This window comes from Coregonus lavaretus (assembly GCF_964263955.1).
Source record: "Coregonus lavaretus genome assembly, chromosome: 7".
Taxonomy (NCBI): Eukaryota; Metazoa; Chordata; class Actinopteri; order Salmoniformes; family Salmonidae; genus Coregonus; species Coregonus lavaretus.
Genome location: NC_139994.1, coordinates 17,991,549 through 18,011,787, shown reverse-complemented (window position 1 = coordinate 18,011,787; position 20,239 = coordinate 17,991,549). Strand labels below are relative to the sequence as shown.

The 20,239-nt window shown below is 43.1% G+C and overlaps 1 protein-coding gene across 1 annotated transcript in view; it reads right to left on the bottom strand.

Annotated features, from left to right (window-relative positions):
* LOC311131905 (receptor-type tyrosine-protein phosphatase U-like) overlaps positions 1-16,989 on the bottom strand; it is a 221,837-nt gene extending 204,848 nt beyond the window's left edge. The window contains exon 1 of the mRNA XM_084165018.1: positions 16,833-16,989. Coding sequence (XP_084021144.1) covers positions 16,833-16,905 — 73 coding nt within the window. The 5' untranslated portion in view covers positions 16,906-16,989. The remainder of the gene's footprint in view (positions 1-16,832) is intronic.
* Between the last annotated feature and the right edge of the window lie 3,250 nt (positions 16,990-20,239).

Below are 20,239 nucleotides of genomic sequence, written 5' to 3'. Positions count from 1 at the left end.
AGCAGACAGAGTCAGGTTTTCCTCTAGGATTTAGACTGTGCTTAGCTCTATCCCATTTCTTTTATAAAAATAAAAAAACATTTTTTGCAGTATTACTTAAGTGCATTGTTGAAAACAGGATGCATGTTTTGGAGTATTTTTATTCTGTACAGGCTTCCTTCTTTTCACTCTTTCATTTAGGTTAGTATTGTGGAGTATAACAGCCATTGAACTCCGTAACTGTTTTAAAAAGTCACTATTATCCTCATGGTGAAATCCCTGAGTGGTTTCCTTCCTCTCCGGCAACTGAGTTAGGAAGGACACCTGTATCTTTGTAGTGACTGAGTGTATTGATACACCATCCAAAGTATAATTAATAACTTCACAATGCTCAAAGGAATATTCAATGTCTGCTTTTTTACCGATATACCAATAGGTGCCCTTCTTTGCGAGGCATTGGAAAACCTCCCTGGCGTTTTTGGTTGAATCCGTGTTTGAAATTCACTGCTCGACTAAGGGACCTTATAGATAATTGTATGTGTGGGGTACAGAGATGAGGTAGTCATTCAAAAATCATGTTAAACACTATTATTGCACACAGAGTGAGTCCATGCAACTTATTATGTGACTTGTTAAGCACATTTTTACTCCTGAACTTATTTAGGCTTGCCATAACAAAGGGGTTGAATACTTAAAAACATAATTCCACTTTGACATTATGGGGTAGTGTGTAGGCCAGTGACACAAAATCTCAATTGAATCAATTTAAATGTATATCTATTGAATCAATTTATATCTATTGAATCAATTTTTACAGTATATCTATTGTGTTCGACTTTACAATATAAATAGCAATGTACAATATGGGAATGATACATCTCTGCAAAGCCCTGGCAATAGACTACACCTCTTCCTCCTTTTCCTCGACAACATTACCTCCTCACCACTGATTCTCAACACAGGGGCCCGCAAGGGTACGTCCTCAGTCCCCTCCTATACTCCCTGTATACCACACGGATACCGTGGTGAAGAAGGCACGACAGTAACTCTCTATCTGTATCATCCTCCTCCTCTTCAACCCTCTCTTTCGTTTTCTCTTATGAACCAAGCAAGCGAGGGACCCGCTCTAAATGAATAGAGGGCTTGCCTACACAGTCTCCAGAGCCCCTGATGTGTTCAACTGTAAGAAAATGAATTTTCTGCTTCATGTGGTTAATATAGTAACATTGGCAAGGAGTACAGTGAGGGAAAAAAGTATTTGATCCCCTGCTGATTTTGTACGTTTGCCCACTGACAAAGAAATGATCAGTCTATAATTTTAATGGTAGGTTTATTTGAACAGTGAGAGACAGAATAACAACAACAAAATCCAGAAAAATGCATGTAAAAAATGTTATAAATTGATTTGCATTTTAATGAGGGAAATAAGTATTTGACCCCCTCTCAATCAGAAAGATTTCTGGCTCCCAGGTGTCTTTTATACAGGTAACGAGCTGAGATTAGGAGCACACTCTTAAAGGTAGTGCTCCTAATCTCAGCTTGTTACCTGTATAAAAGACACCTGTCCACAGAAGCAATCAATCAATCAGATTCCAAACTCTCCACCATGGCCAAGACCAAAGGATGTCAGGGACAAGATTGTAGACCTACACAAGGCTGGAATGGGCTACAAGACCATCGCCAAGCAGCTTGGTGAGAAGGTGACAACAGTTGGTGTGAATATTCGCAAATGGAAGAAACACAAAATAAATGTAAATCTCCCTCGGCCTGGGGCTCCATGCAAGATCTCACCTCGTAGAGTTGCAATGATCATGAGAACGGTGAGGAATCAGCCCAGAACTACACAGGAGGATCTTGTCAATGATCTCAAGGCAGCTGGGACCATAGTCACCAAAGAAAACAATTGGTAACACACTACGCCGTGAAGGACTGAAATCCTGCAGCGCCCGCAAGGTCCCCCTGCTCAAGAAAGCACATATACAGGCCCGTCTGAAGTTTGCCAATGAACATCTGAATGATTCAGAGGAGAGGTGGGTGAAAGTGTTGTGGTCAGATGAGACCAAAATGGAGCTCAGGGGATCAAATACTTTTTTCCCTCACTGTATGTTCTTCTGAAACAGAAAGAAAAGAAACAAGCAACTGGTGTGGAAGTCTGCTTCTTCTGATATAATTAAACACACACACACACACACACACACACCACTTTCTAGGTCAATGTACAGGGAGAGTGGTCTCTCGTAAAGCTCCTTCAAAAACAACATACAGTATGTCCCTCTCTGTTGCAGCAGTACACCACAAGGGACAACTAAAACACTACACCTGTTACTGTCTAAGCCAGGAGACAGGTAATCAATGGCCTTATCCCCGGTGTCTGGCAGCCGTGTGTGTAAGCGTGTGAGCACGTGCATGGGACATTCAGATCTCCAAATAGTCTATGTCTATCCTGGTGCCCTGATCACAACACCATCTGTCTCCCCAGACACGGGCGTGGGGCGGTAGGATTAGGGTTAGAGGGCATGAGGGCACGAGGGCACACATGCATGATAACCGAGTGATCAGGGGACTCCTCTCACACCCCCTGCCTACCTCCTCCAAACCCTTAACTTAATCCCCAGGCATCAAGACCAGAAATAGAAACAGTGAAACAGAAATGAGACCACCAGCTGATTTCCTAGCTGTTTTTCAGACAGCTTGCAATGTGGTGATCAATAGCTCCTACTCCTCCCATTCCTTTCCTCTGTCTCTCTTTATTTCTCCCTCACCCCCATCTCCCTCTCTTCCGCTCTCTCACTCTCTCCCACTATCTGCCTCCTTTTCTCTGCCTTGGTCTCTCCCTATCCCTCTAGCTATCAAAGTGTAAAATGCTGACCCTCATACAGTGGGGAGAACAAGTATTTGATACACTGCCGATTTTGCAGGTTTTCCTACTTACAAAGCATGTAGAGGTCTGTAATTTTTATCATAGGTACAAAAATCCAGAAAATCACATTGTATGATTTTTAAGTAATTAATTTGCATTTTATTGCATGACATAAGTATTTGATCACCTACCAACCAGTAAGAATTCCGGCTCTCACAGACCTGTTAGTTTTTCTTTAAGAAGCCCTCCTGTTCTCCACTCATTACCTGTATTAACTGCACCTGTTTGAACTCGTTACCTGTATAAAAGACACCTGTCCACACACTCAATCAAACAGACTCCAACCTCTCCACAATGGCCAAGACCAGAGAGCTGTGTAAGGACATCAGGGATAAAATTGTAGACCTCCACAAGGCTGGGATGGGCTACAGGACAGTAGGCAAGCAGCTTGGTGAGAAGGCAACAACTGTTGGCGCAATTATTAGAAAATGGAAGAAGTTCAAGATGACGCTCAATCACCCTCAGTCTGGGGCTCCATGCAAGATCTCATCTCGTGGGGCATCAATGATCATGAGGAAGGTGAGGGATCAGCCCAGAACTACACGGCAGGACCTGGTCAATGACCTGAAGAGAGCTGGGACCACAGTCTCAAAGAAAACCATTAGTAACACACTACGCCGTCATGGATTAAAATCCTGCAGCGCACGCAAGGTCCCCCTGCTCAAGCCAGCGCATGTCCAGGCCCGTCTGAAGTTTGCCAATGACCATCCAGAGGAGGAATTGGAGAAGGTCATGTGGTCTGATGAGACAAAAATATCGCTTTTTGGTCTAAACTCCACTCGCCATGTTTGGAGGAAGAAGAAGGATGAGTACAACCCCAAGAACACCATCCCAACTGTGAAGCATGGAGGTGGAAACATCATTCTTTGGGGATGCTTTTCTGCAAAGGGGACAGGACGACTGCTCCGTATTGAGGGGAGGATGGATGGGGCCATGTATCGCGAGATCTTGGCCAACAACCTCCTTCCCTCAGTAAGCGCATTGAAGATGGGTCGTGGCTGGGTCTTCCAGCATGACCACGACCCGAAACACACAGCCAGGGCAACTAAGTAGTGGCTCCGTAAGATGCATCTCAAGGTCCTGGAGTGGCCTAGCCAGTCTCCAGACCTGAACCCAATAGAACATCTTTGGAAGGAGCTGAAAGTCCGTATTGCCCAGCGACAGCCCCGAAACCTGAAGGATCTGGAGAAGGTCTGTATGGAGGACTGGGCCAAAATCCCTGCTGCAGTGTGTGCAAACCTGGTCAAGACCTACAGGAAACGTCTGATCTCTGTAATTGCAAACAAAGGTTTCTGTACCAAATATTAAGTTCTGCTTTTCTGATGTATCAAATACTTGTCATGCAATAAAATGCAAATTAATTACTTAAAAATCATACAATGTGATTTTCTGGATTTTTGTTTTAGATTCCGTCTCTCACAGTTGAAGTGTACCTATGATAAAAATTACAGACCTCTACATGCTTTGTAAGTAGGAAAACCTGCAAAATCGGCAGTGTATCAAATACTTGTTCTCCCCACTGTATCTGTTTTCTGAGAGCTGCTTTTTCAATCACTGATTCTGGACTGCTGCATCCATTAATATATAAATCCACAGCATGATACTTGCACACGTCACTCCAGTCCACTCCAGTAAAGATCTCATAAAAACAACATTCTGTCACAGGTATTCTTTATTCAGTGCCAGTCCCAAATGGCACCCTATTCCCTATATAGTGCACTATATAGGGCAGGGGTACTCAACTCTTACCCTACGAGGTCCAGAGCCTACTGGTTTTCTGTTCTACCTGATAATTAATTGCACACACGTGGTGTCCCAGGTCTAAATCAGTCCCTGATTAGAGGGGAACAATGAAAAAGTGCAGTGGAACTGGCTTCTAGGTCCAGAGCTGAGTTTGAGGGATATAGGGATTAGGGTGCCATTTGGTATGCAACCTCAGTCATCCTTGGCTTGGATGACAAACTACCAGTCATCCTTGGTTTGGATTCATTGACATGTAGGAGATGATATCCAGGCTCCTTGACCATGCAATGTCCAGGACTGCATCAATCCCCTATAACTATACTTACATAACCACCAATACCATTGACATATGCTTTGAAATGTGCAAGACAAAGGGAAATGTGTGTCAAGGTGTGGCCCAATACAAAAGTGGTTTAAATGTGGAGGGAAAGATAGAGAGAGAGAGGGAAGGAGGGGCGGCGAGGGAGAGAGTAGCCCTCCAGCAAAACATCCTGAGGCAATAAGCAGGCACACAGCTGTTGCTGTTTCACACTGCAGAGCTGCTGAGCACACACAGACACACACACACCTAGCTGCAGAGCCATCCATACTGATCACAGGGGGTCAAACCTCTCCTTCACACCATCCGCAGTGCCCGTGTGAGCTCTGTGTGTGTGTGTGTGTATGTATGTACAGTACCAGTCAAAAGTTTGGACACACCTACTCATTCAAGGGTTTTTAATTATTTTTTACTATTTTCTTCATTGTAGAATAATAGTGAAGACATCAAAACTATGAAATAACACATATGGAATCATGTAGTAACCAAAAAAGTGTTAAACAAATCAAAATATATTTTAGATTCTTCAAAGTAGCCACCCTTTGCCTAGACGACCGCTTTGCATACTCTTGGCATTCTCTCAACCAGCTTCACCTGGAATGCTTTTCCAACGGTCTTGAAAGAGTTCCCACATATGCTGAGCACTTGTTAGCTGCTTTTCCTTCACTCTGCGGTCCAAATCATCCAAAACCATCTCAATTGGGTTGAGGTCGGGTGATTGTGGAGGCCAGGTCATCTGATGCAGCACTCCATCACTCTCCTTCTTGGTCAAATAGCCCTTACACATCCTGGAGGTGTGTTGGGTCATTGTCCTGTTGAAAAACAAATTATAGTCCCACTAAGCGCAAACCATATGGGATGGCGTATCGCTGCAGAATGCTGTGGTAGCCATGCTGGTTAAGTGTGCCTTGAATTCTGAATAAATCACTGACAGTGTCACCAGCAAAGCACCCCCACACCATCACACCTCCTCCTCCATGCTTCACGATGGGAACTACAGATGCGGAGATCATCTGTTCACCTACTCTACGTCTCACAAAGACATGGCAATTGGAACCACAAATCTCACATTTGGACTCATCGGACAAAAGGACAGATTTCCACCGGTCTAATGTCCATTGCTCGTGTTTCTTGGACCAAGCAACTCTCTTCTTATTATTGGTGTCCTTTAGTAGTATATTCTTTGCAGCAATTTGACCATGAAGGCCTGATTCACTCAGTCTCCACTGAACAGTTGATGTTGAGATATGTGTGCTAATTGAACTGTGAATAATTTATTTGGGCTGCAATTTCTGAGGCAGGTAACTCTAATGAACTTATCCTCTGCAGCAGAGGTAACTCTGGGTCTTCCATTCCTGTGGCAGTCCTCATGAGAGCCAGTTTCATCATAGCACTTGATGGTTTTTGCGATTGCACTTGAAGAAACTTTAAAAGTTCTTGAAATTTTCTGGATTGACTGACCTTCACGTCTTAAAGTAATGATGGACTGTCGTTTCTCTTTGCTTATTTGAGCTGTTCTTGCCATAATATGGACTTGGTATTTTACTAAATAGGGTTATCTTCTGTATACCACCCCTACCTTGTAACAACACAACTGATTGGCTCAAACGCATTAAGGAAAGCAATTCCACAAATTAACTTTTAACAATGCACACCTGTTAATTGAAATGCATTTCAGGTGACTACCTCATGAAGCTGGTTGAAAGAATGCCAAGAGTGTGCAAAGCTGTCATCAAGGCAAAGGGTGGCTACTTTGAAGAATCTAAAATATATTTTGATTTGTTTAACACTTTTGGTTACTACATGATTCCATAGTGTTGATGTCTTCACTATTATTCTACAATAAACAAAAATAAATAAAAACCCTTGAATGAGTAGGTGTGTCCAAATTTTTGACTGGTACTGTCTCTCTCTGTGTGTGTGTGTATATATATATAATATAAGGGCCCACTCATTGTCAATGGCAGGTTTTCACAACATCTCATCTTTTCCCTTCCAAACTTTTAATATCTCTCTGAAACGCTGCACAGGTACACTCCAAAGCCCAGAGGTTTGATAACTCTAAACGTGTACTTTGTAAACTTGAATATCTCCTACAGCAGCTAGGGGACCAAACCCTCCCCTAGGGATCTTCCTTATCATAGAGGGGCCTTTTTAAGGTCATGCTATAACTGAGGCTGTTATCATTAAGAGCGTAGGATAAAGTCAGTAGTACATATCTCAACACAAGTTCATCTGCACTTAACAGCCAACATTTATTACAACAGGGATTATTATTTTCATACGGTGGGAGAGGGAAATGGAATGATAAAACATAAGATAAAGAAATGCAGATGGAGGAGGGGAAGGAGAGGAGGTGAGGGAGAAAGGGTAAGATACGGAGACATAGAGGAGCAAGAACTGGAGAGAAAAACTATAAGAAATTGCTTGTCGTGGCCCTCTATACCCCAGAGATATGGGAAAGACTTGGAAAGTAGCGACTCGCGATGGATGTTTTTATTCGAGTTTGGTCCAATTGTCACCTCCATCTTAAAATACATTTGTTGACGCTTTGACAGTGCTGCCAGAATGCATTATGCATGTAAACTTTGACCCAGGGACTAGTCGCAGATCCAGTTGCCATGGTTACAGCTGCACACAGCAGAAAATTGACCAACCCAACAGTTGTGTTTTTTTGTCGCTGTCAACGACAGCATGAACTGTCATCCATCAGACTGGTGGGCAGGTCAGGTCAGGGCAGACTGGCAGTTTAATGGCTAGAGAACAGTCATTGGAAATACTTGGCTGAGCTACAGAAAGTAAACATACCTTCAGATGGAGGCGAGGAATATTCATAAAGAACTATTCTTGAACGTCTGTGGCTATAGCTGAGCGAGTGGCATCTGACAGAAGTAATCAGACCAGGTGACAGTCCTGGGAGATGCAAAATGGTCAGAGATCATATCACATCAGAGCTACTGACACTTAATGGACAGACATCACAGCAGAGTTGTTGTCTGTGGTGTATACACAGTGTACAAAACATTAGGAACACCTTCCTAATATTGAGTTTCAACCCCTTTTGCCCTCGAAACAGCCTCAATTCATCAGGGCATGGACTCTACAAGGTGTCGAAAGTGTTCCACAGGGATGCTGGCCAATGTTGACTCCAATGCATCCCACAGTTGTGTCAAGTTGGCTGGATGTCCTTCAGGTGGTGGACCATTCTTGATACACGCAGGAAACTGTTGACTGTGAAAAACCCAGCCGCGGTGCAGTTATTGAGTCCAACTCACCCACTAACATACCCCGTTCAAAGGCACTTCCCATTCACCCTCTGAATGGCACACATAAACAATCCATGCCTCAATTGTCTCAAGGCTTAAACATCCTTCTTTAACCTGTCTCTTCCCCTTCATCTACACTGATTGAAGTGGATTTAACAAGTGACATCAATAAGGGATCATAGCTTTCACTTGTATTCACCTGGTCAGTCTGTGTCATGGAAAGAGCAGGTGTTCCTAATGTTTTGTACACTCAGTGTATCTCCTTTCAGGTAGCATCCCACTACGACTACACCACCACAGCCACTCCTAATAAACAAATGACAGACAATACAACTCTCTCACTCTTCTGCAGTGTAGCTCCATAATTCTCTTTTTAATCATATCGGCAATGATTCCAGCTCCATCAATCTCAGCAAATGATCCTTAACAAAACCCATAAAGAATATGAATGATTTGGACCGATGTGGAATTTCAATTACTTCGTTCTTATGAATTTAGTTTGTTAGATAAATGTGACACTTGCCAGGCTCTTGATTAGAGACACAACAACGTGTGTGTTCCAAATGGCACCCTATTACCAATATACCCTATGGGCCCTGGTCAAAAGTAGTGCACTATGTAGGGAATAGGGTGCTATTTGGGACGTAGACCACTACAGTCATATATTTACACTAATGTGGTTATTCTCACTAGAACCAGGTGCTTAATTAGTTGCTATTGAAGCATAACTCACATTAGATATGAGCTCATTAGACAGTTTGAAAAACTCAAACGAGAGAGAAAAAGAGAAATAGAGAAAAAGAGAGATCGAGAGAGAAAAGGGAGAGAAGGAGAGAGGCAGGAAAGAGAAAGAGAGAAAAGAGAGGGAGAGAGTGGCAGGGAGAGAGAGAGAAAGAGAGGCGCTCGCAGTCACTTGCACGTGTTGGGACTCAGCTCAGCGTTCTCTCTGCATATCTGTCACAGACGCCAACTTTTCAAAGAGAGGGATAACCAACCGCTTTTAGAACAGTTGATTTGTCACAGACACACTGAATTTATTCTCTGCTTCATCCACAATCCTGCTGAGTCCTTTTAATCTACCCTGACCTCCTCCTCATCCACAAAACATTCAAATATCAATCTAAAAGAGAAACATGCACTCTAAAAACTTGAAATCTGCTCTTTCAGTCAGTTGTTTGACTGATGACAGGCGTCACAGAAACGAATAACTGAAGACAATGGCGATCTGAATCACTAAGTTTATTACAGATACTAAGTATTTTGCCTCTTGTATTAAATAAGCGCGTCTTATCCAGAATGTCTAAACGCGTTAAGGAATCTGAGCTGTAGTGTTGTGTAGTGTTGGGCCTGTTGGCCCACAGCCATCTGTCTAACACAGTGGCGTTCAGGGCCTCAGCAACACATTATTGGTTAGCTAGCTAACACCTGGAGAAGCAATGTGACAGATGAGCAGAGCTGAGAGGAGAGGGACCCCCCCACTTCCTGTTTCCATGGGCCCCTGCAGGACGGGGGCGTCGAGCAATAGGGGAACGCTGTCAGCTCCGTTCAGGGAGTGTGGCGGTGACGGGCGTTATGGCGATGGCAGGTGGACGCGCTGCTGCTGTGACACGGTAGCGGGGAGTAATCGTGGGTGATCAGCGTCAGAGACAAGGCACCGTGACGCTAGGGCGACATGTCTAACTGACAACCAGCTACTTGAACGAGAGGCCTCCCTGTCTCTGACTAGCTGAACCACTGCCTGGCTGTCTGCCTGTCTGCTAAAAGATCAAACTCTAAAGGATACTTCTGAAAGTGAGCACACAAAGCTGGCATGTCTGCCCCTTGCTGTGCACCACACACACACACACACACACACAGTGGCATGCACACACACACACACCCCTCTCTATCGATCTCTCTCTGACACTCACAAACACTTTGTCTCTCTTTTTCAAACACACACACACACACAGACAGACACATCCTCACAGAAAGACACACACACACACACACACACACAGTGAACGTCTCCGCCAGTCAGTGTTTAATTGCTGACTTTTACATTAAAGATCTGATTCAAGTTCTCTCCTGGACAGACAGAAATAACAGAACAACAGCATGTGAAAACGTGTCATTTCCTTGACTGTTTGCGTCCATAGACACACACACACACACACACGCACGCACGCACGCACGCACACACACACACAAACGTGCTCTCAATGAAAGTGCTATCCACTAACGGACTGAGCTGCTTTTAGGGACTATAGGGAACAATGGTATTTAACTGGGAGGCTTGGACATTAATGTCTGTCAGGAACAACACAGCATTACTTCATCTCTCCTCCTCCTCCTCACACTCCCTCCACCTCTCCTCTTGTCCTCCTCACACTTCCTGCATTCTACCAATCCCCACAGCTCCCTCTGCCAAACATCCCCACTGCCGAGAACCAGCCCCGACCGGGAACGATAAGGGGAAATCACTTTTAGATAAAAAGAGAAAGAAAATATATACACTACTGGTCAAAAGTTTTAGAACACCTACTCATTCAAGGGTTTTTCTTTATTTTTACTATTTTCTACATTGTAGAATAATAGTGAAGACATCAAAACTATGAAATAGCACATATGGAATCATGTAGTAACCAAAAAAGTGTTAAACAAATCAACATTTATTTTATTTTTGAGATTCTTCAACTAGCTACCCTTTGCCTTGATGACAGCTTTGCACACTCTTGGGTGACCGGCAGTGCATATACAGTTGAAGTTGAAAGTTTACATACACTTAGGTTGGAGTCATTAAAACTCGTTTTTCAACCACTCCACAAATTTCTTGTTAACAAACTATAGTTTTGGCAAGTCGGTTAGGACATCTACTTTGTGCATGACACAAGTAATTTTTCCAACAATTGTTTACAGACAGATTATTTCACTGTATCTCAATTCCAGTGGGTCAGAAGTGTACATACACTAAGTTGACTGTGCCTTTAAACAGCTTGGAAAATTCCAGAAAATGATGTCATGGCTTTAGAAGCTTCTGATAAGCTTATTGACATCATTTGAGTCAATTGGAGGTGTACCTGTGGATGTATTTCAAGGCCTACCTTCAAACTCAGTGCCTCTTTGCTTGACATCATGGGAAAATCAAAATAAATCAGCCAAGGGAGCAATTTCCAAACGCCTGAAGGTACCACGTTCATCTGTACAAACAATAGTACGCAAGTATAAACACCATGGGACCACGCAGCCGTCATACCGCTCAGGAAGGAGACACGTTCTGTCTCCTAGAGATGAACGTACCTTGGTGCAAAAAGTGCAAATCAATCCCAGAACAACAGCAAAGGACCTTGTGAAGATGCTGGAGGAAACAGGTACAAAAGTATCTATATCCACAGTAAAACGAGTCCTATATTGACATAACCTGAAAGGCCGCTCAGCAAGGAAGAAGCTACTGCTCCAAAACCGCCAGAAAAAAAGCCAGACTACGGTTTGCAACTGCACATGGGGACAAAGATCATACTTTTTGGAGAAATGTCCTCTGCTCTGATGAAACAAATATATAACTGTTTGACCATAATGACCATTGTTATGTTTGGAGGAAAAAGGGGGTCTTGCAAGCTGAAGAACACCATCCCAACCGTGAAGCATGGGTGTGGCAGCATCATGCTGTGGGGGTGCTTTGCTGCAGGAGGGACTGGTGCACTTCACAAAATAGGAATGAGGAAGGAAAATTATGTGGATATATTGAAGCAACATCTCAAGACATCAGTCAGGAAGTTAAAGCTTGGTCGCAAATGGGTCTTCCAAATGGTCAATGACCCCAAGCATACTTCCAAAGTTGTGGCAAAATTGCTTAAGGACAACAAAGTCAAGGTATTGGAGTGGCCATCACAAAGCCCTGACCTCAATCCTATAGAAAATGTGTGGGCAGAACTGAAAAAGCGTGTGCGAGCAAGGAGGCCTACAAACCTGACTCAGTTACACCAGCTCTGTCAGGAGGAATTGGCCAAAATTCACCCAACTTATTGTGGGAAGCTTGTGGAAGGCTACCCGAAACGTTTGACCCAAGTTAAACAATTTAAAGGCAATGCTGCCAAATACTAATTGAGTGTATGTAAACTTCTGACCCACTGGGAATGTGATGAAAGAAATTAAAGCTGAAATAAATAATTCTCTCTACTATTATTCTGACATTTCACATTCTTAAAATAAAAGTGGTGATCCTAACTGACCTAAAACAGGGAATTTTTACTAGGAGTAAATGTCAGGAATTGTGAAAAACTGAGTTTAAATGTATTTGGCTAAGGTGTATGTAAACCTCCGACTTCAACTGTATATTTGAGTGACTAACTGAAGTCCTATACAAAAGGCAGCAGAGTTTTGCCAAGTCCTATGCCTATTTCCAGCTGAACTGATGGACTTCTTCAGATGCCACCACAAAGGTCCTCAACTCTGGTGATTAAAATCTAATTTCAAGCAACTTAGAATTCATGTTGAACACTCAAGCTGGCCGCAAAAAGCCACAGCTGCGGCTTTGCCAATAAATAAGTTGGACTGCAAGCTGAATGACGAACCTAATAACTACCTAACTAGTTGAGGTGCCAAGAGTTGTGGCAATTAAACTGTGTGTGTGTGCGTGTGTGAGATAGGGAATGCTTTGGTGAGTCATTCTATCTACACGCCTGACTGATTCATGGTGAGACCGTTTCTTCCAGGGTGTGTTGACCTGTCGGTTTGAGGTGAGGGCTCCGTATCAGTCAGGCATTCAAACCTGGCTCTTTTGCAGCAGAGAGGAAGAGGCGAAGCAAGAGGTTTCACTCGACAAAATCTGTCTAAAATAAGCCCAATGAGTTTCTATGGGCTTATTTTGGACTTAAGCTTTTCGCCTGCCTTCCCGCCTTTGGGACAATGACTTCCATTGTTAGGGCGGAGACATGAGCATCTCGTCATTATATACAGATCTCTGTTTGCAGTCACGTTGCTCTTTTGACAAAGTATATATACAGTGCTGCTTGAAAGTATTTGAACCCTACAGGGCTGGTCATTATTTTGCTATAAAATATTAAAATAAACATATAAAATCCTTATCTAAACCCCAATTCATAATAAAGACATTCCAAGTAAATGACAGAAACAAAATAATGATATATTTTCATTGTTTATTTAACAGAAACTCAGATTTGATGTGTCCAAAAATATGTGAACCCCTTCAGTCAATAGCTTGTGGCACCTCCATTAGCAGCGATAACTTGGACTAAACGTCTCCTATAGCCAGTAATCAGTCTCTGACATCTGTTTTGAGGGATTTTTGCCAACTTCTCCTTACAGAATTCAGCCAATTGCGTGAGGTTTGAGAGGTGTCTGGCATGAACTGTCAGGACTTTGACAATCCAAAACACAAATCTTCAAACTGAAAAGATATCAGGTGATTTTGTCAAACTTGTGAGGCTCTCCATGCTCATTAGTTGCTAATTTAACATATTTGCTGCTACTTCACTCAATCCCGTTTTCAAAGTCTCCATTCCTAACGGTTTTACATTCCTTGAGACCAACCAGAAATGTTTCCTTGGCCATGTATTCCCAGATTTTCCTAAAACAGACACACATTTGGTCTCTCGTTTCTGCATGATAAAAATTTAGCATGAGCCAAAGGAGTAGCCAATAGGCCCGCTTCAATTAGCTTGTTCAGTGCAGCGGAAGGGTGCCCCCAAAAAAGATTAATGTAGGCTACACTGTCCCGCAAAATCATCCATTTGTCCCGCATTTGGGTATATTAAATGTAGTCACCCTAGGTGAGGGAAGAAAGCAGTTCGTGTCTAAAGATGTCTGTCCATTAAAGCTGTCAAATAAAAAATACAATAAAAAAAAAGTGACTTCTCTCCCTCTCTCTAGTCAGGCGAAGAGGTGTTAGAGCTAGACAGATTAAAGCCTTCATAGGGATGGAAGGAAAAGTACAGATCAGCAAAAGAAAAGCATCAAAATACTTTTAGTAAGAGAGAAGTTCTATTTCACATATCAGTGGCCCAAAAAAACATCAAACAAACAAATAATAAGAAGGAACCAACCAGATAAACTTCCATCACTCTTCTCTCTGTGTTTGTGATCCAATTTTCTCCTTTCCAACCTTTGTTCCCCAAAAGAGAGCTTAGTGAGTGTTGAACCGTTTTCTGTATGATTACAAATCTGACCGATCCACACCCCTGCACACAGCACAACCAGCACTTCTATAGCCCCTCGTCCTTGGTATAACCCTCAGCCTGGACCCCACCCTCGCCAATCAGAAAAAGAAGAAGACCCTCCCATCCCCTCTCTTGACCTTAGTATAACCCCCATCAGAGTGTGTTCCCAAGTGGTCTCCCTTCCCACGTTCAACCTCTACACCCCCAATCATGGGGTGTTTCACACCGTGGCTGCATGTCAATACTGAGAGAGTAGGAGACATAGGGGCCTCCCAGATTAAATTACCTTCTCTACTACCCTAACTCCTCTGTGCCACACACACACAGACATTCACACACACACACACACACACACACACACACACACACACACACACACACACACACACACACACACACACACACACACACACACACACACACACACACACACACACACACACACACACACACACACACACACACACACACACACACACACACACACACACTCAAACTAACAGGTGCTGCTATGCAGTGATCTGACAAGGAGTGCTTTTACCCCAGCAAATCTACTCAATCAGGTAGCACTCAGAGGGTGCAACATGCAACTATAGGGAAAGCAAGCCCTGCTCAGCCTCAACCAGGTATTGGAAAAGCAATAAGAAAGGCCTGGAGCAATAGACCCGTGTGTGTTAGCGCAATCAGACACAGACTGCCTCAGCAGTAAGGTATAAGTGTACTATAAACAGATCACTACGGCAGGCAGCTTCACCTACTGTACAGCTACAGTCCACAGATAATAGTGGGGTTCCGTTTGCAATGTTGTTGGGTGAGGTTATGTGATCAAGCAACTCCATGCTCTAACCCTTCTTCTCGGAGGCCATTTTTATTGACAGTTTTGGTGCCAGGGGGCCTGGATGTTTCTTTGGAAGCCACTGCATGTGCACCACCTGGGAAAAATCTAGGGGAAACATTGCTATGGAAGGAGCGGGAATGCATACAGACAGTTATATGTGGTATACTATAACAGTAACTAGTAAATGTTCTGCTTGGCTTGTCTGTAGGAGATACCCAGCAGTGCCAGAGTATTTATAACATACAACTGTCGCATGGAGAATGCTCCCACAGGGGCTGGGTTTCCAATACACTATTTTAGTATAGAGACACTATTACACTGTCTTAGTACTATGTCATGTAAAGTCAATCATAGACATGGCCACGCCCCTGCCTTGCTAATAAACACTTTCACTGCTAATACTCAGGTTTAGCTAAGCTGGGATGGCACTAGGGGGAATTTTTCCTTTCAATACATTTTTCTTGGCAACTAAACTACTGTGGATTCCACAATGAAAACAATACAGATAGCTCACAAAAAACACTGCTGTAGGCCTCCCAGACCTGTCTCTGCAGGATTAAAAACACACATTGAGATTGTATTAGATATCATGACAGTGAAACTGCTGCATAAAGCATTGTTGGACCATGGTATGTGCCCTGAATAAAAAATAAATGTGTTTACAGGTGAAGAAGACTCACAATATTGAGCGCAAACTTTAAAACGTTATATTATAATGAAAACTGTGTGTGTGTGTGTGCGTGTGTGTGTGATAGCAAACTCAATTATTTCGCTCTTCCATCAATCAAATCACAGCACATAAAGTAACATTTTTTTTATCAGCAGGTTATAGCGTCATGACTGTTAATCGAATTGACCATTAACAGAAACATTCTCATCTCATGATGTAGCTTAAGCTCAAACAACCGATAACAGCATTTATATTCCAACAGCATTTATATTCCAATTTAATTGATTGATCAGAATCCCTTAATTATGACAATAACATTTTCTATTTTGTCCTTTATTTTTCTATCCTACTATTTTGTACTTTATCTTTCTATCCTGCATTTCGGAAAAACTTGAGACCGATGTTAGGGAAACCATTCCAACCTGAGAAATGATAAATATGAGGTTACTGCCTGGTATGCCATCACTTTACTACACTTCTTCACTGCCCGTGCCACCGGTAACAAAATATTGCGACACTTGACACTGCAACCTATGAAGAACAGACAACTGAACTTAACTCAACATTGCACATTTTCCGATAGCCTCAAAAGACACTGCGTAGCCTATTCCGACAAGTCACAGACTCGAAATGATTGAAAAAGCTATTATATTTCCAACAACTAAAACAATGCTACTTCATTGGAAGTTCTGTTCAGAAATAAGACGCGACCGTCCGAGCAAATTATGAGAACAGCTATTTTCACAACATTTAAAGAATACAACTAAAACGATTAATAGCACTCTAAATTCCCCGTTATTAGGCGACATGTTTATTACAGTGTAGAATAACGTGCCCAGTGCCCACAAATGCCACATACAGCCCAGCCAACTGTCCTTTCCCAGGTGCGCAGCAGCGCAATGCCTGACTCCCAAGAAACAAAAACGTTGTTTTCTTTACCTGTTGGCCCTTGGTCCATTGTATCAGCGTAGATCCCGACGACCAGCATCAGTAGAAACACTCTGGTATACATTTTAACGTTTTAGTCCAGCTCGCGTTATCAGAAATCCTTGTAATGAGTGACTACGGCAGGACTGTAACAAAGTTGTCTGCTCGAGCCCCATTGACTGCTATTTCCTCGTTGAAGCGAGTGCCTGCCTGCCTGCCTGCCTGCCTGCCTGCCTCCCTCCATGCGAAATACATTGGCAATTTGAGCCGCTACAGCTGACGTAGGGGGCAAAGAATTTAAAAAGAACCCTTACTTCACTTTGCGCCACCAATCAAGTGGTCAAATACAGGTCTACAGCGCCACCATGTGGTTGCTTTGTATTACAGCGACATAATCATATCCAACCACTTGTATTTTCTCTACGAACAAATTAAACACAGCTTTTGTGTGAGTGAAGAATCTTATCATAATAATTACAATTATACATTGAAACATAACAAAACCATCCAGATGTGTCATGCCTAATTGATATGGATAGATGCAAATGCCAATGCCAATACCTATGTTATCCCTCAACAGAAGCTGCTGCAGGTACAGTACAGCCTTCATGTGTTTTTCTGAGGAGCAGAGTGTGGGAGGGAGTTGCAGGCTACTCCAGATGCCTGTGGTAGGTGGAACGGAACAGCAGGAGGAATATGAGGAGAGGCACACACTGGTTGAATCAACGTTGTTTCCACATAATTTCAATGAAAAAAAAAACGTGGAATAGACATTGAATTAATGTCTGTGCCCAGTGGGTAATACCATCACAACACAACAGGTCAGCAGGAGACTCACTCTGCCTCAGTTTAGAGCCCCCCCCCCCCCCCCCCCCCAAAAAATAATAATATATATATATATATATATATATACATACATACTTGTCTCAGAAATCATTTACGTTAAGCCCCAAATGCAGTTAAGCGTTGTTCCATTAATGTTGTTTTATTTCACAACATCAATTTTCCAATCAGCTCGAGTTGCCTGAGAAAGTTAGTCGATAAAACAAAGGATGGAATGAGGTCATGGTGTGTTTCACACTGTGGAGAAGAAAAAACATACTGCTTTGTTGTGAACAGTAATCACATGTTAGATTAATGCCTCGTTGCTTATTACGACCGTAAAGATTGGATTTATACCGCTGCATGTTGCCAGGAACGATGTCAGAGGCTGTGTGTGTGTGTGTGTGTGTGTGTGTGTGTGTGTGTGACATAACAGCTCCAGATCAAGGTTGTTTGGACTAAGAAACCAATTACATACAATGTGACACTAAAACACAGGATTCAATTGTGATTTTCACACAGAATGAAACCAAGGCCCTGTATTGAAAATGCAACATGTATGCAACATGTAGCATTCTGGCATATAATGTTTCAGGAAAGGCACATCTGGCATCTGAAATCTAATACTGACATCTGTCGAAATGGACCAATAAGCTTCTGTCAAACCACCAACAACATTTGCCTTGTGTCTGTTACTGTAAGTGTGAGACAAAAGAGCCAGTAGCAAAAAGCAGAGGCTGTCAGAGGAAAAGTACAGTGAATATAAGGATATTCAGCAACTCTTGGAGGACTATGAAAGTGAAGGTCAAATAGGCTTTCTTTATTGTTAAAGACCAACGTGTTTCGGCATCTAGACTTCATCTGGGTTTTTGGAGGAAAGTACAGTAACAGACAGTCCAGCGAAGAGAGGCAGAAGATTGAGGGCAAGGAGGGGCAAGTTGAGGTGAGGTGCAGCGAGCGACAGACAGAGGAGACAGAGGATCAGTTTCAGCAGTAGTGGCAGTGGAATACTGATAGTAGACGTGACAGAGTGACTGTGAGGCAACTGTGCCTGTACACACACACACACACACACACACACACACACACACTACCGTCAGCATTTGGGGGGGGTCGAGTCGAGCAGGGGTGTTGTCATGCATCTCAATGCAAACCAGGCATAACGTTGGCGGCTTGTCAGCCAGTCAACCCAGAGCGCCATCTCTCTTCTCTCTGACCCATGCAGCACTGTCAGTTCAACCCTCATCAGCATTTATTTTCATAAGCACAGGAGCGGCAAGCTGTCAGTGCCCAGGAAACCAATACCACCCAGAGTCACACTCCCCTTCCTGTGCCGGGACATGCACACACCGAGGACAACAAACACACACAGACACATGTGCACAGACAAACACACACATGCACACGCAAAGGACAACTCCCTCACTCACTCTCTCTCTCTCACACACACACACACACACACACACACACACACACACACACACAGGAAACATTCATTACCATATTATTCCAGCCTGAGGGAATAAGGTAAATGTAGTACATTTTCAAACATCACGTGCATCATCCTATGACTTGGAGGATAAAGAGCTTATGGCTACTCATTGACCTTTGGCAGTATCAGACTGAATTAAGCTGGTAGGAGCAAGATATTGACCAGGGCCAGAGACCCACATCTCTCCCTCCCTTACAAAAGCAGGATATTTCTATATTTCAATTCACACACACACACACACACACACACAAATATACACACACACTTCACTTTCATGGGCATAATTGCAGTACAAGATGGTACTTTAAACCGTGTGGCTTCTCATCAGCGCAAAGCAGTTACACAGGGCCCCAGGGAGGGGCCGATCAAAGCACATGCGGAGCGTAGAATGAACCCTGCACTACCAGGTGATGGAGACTGGCTGCATCAGGATCATATTAAACAGGAGACCAGGCCACAGCACTGTGGATCAGAATATTTATCAGATCACCTACCCTCAGCCTTCAGCTCAGCTCCTTTCCTCTCCTCTCCTGTCCTCTCAGTTCGGCCAGGCTCTGTTTCTTAGGATCTGGAGAGGGAGAGAGAGGAGGTTTGTCAGCTTGTTGACCTGTGAGAGAGGGCATGTGAGAGAGGGTATGTATGGTATGCACTACATTGGCCTAAAGGAGCCAAGGGCTTCAGTCAAGTAAGTCATCTCCCTTGGGCTAATGAATTTGAGTGCACAATAATATTTCGTTTGTAAAGTGGGTTTGTGCAGATGAGAATACATCGATATTTTAAGCACGCAATACACAGACATGCACACACACACACTTGTGTTAATTGAGTGGTATTATCCTGCTAAATCAGTGGAGCGGTGAGTAAACACAACTGTGACATTTAAAATTAATTATTATAACTGTGAAAGTAATTAAAGTGTTTAGTTATAGTAACACACACAATGCCAACCCGTGAAAATCAACTATACTTACCCTTTCACTCAGTTTATTACAACCCGTCTCCTCTTCTCTCTCATTCACTCCCCCTCTCTCCCTATCTCCCTGTGTGTTTGGCTTATCTCTCTAACCTCCAAGAAGCACACACATTTAAATTATCATTTCCTATT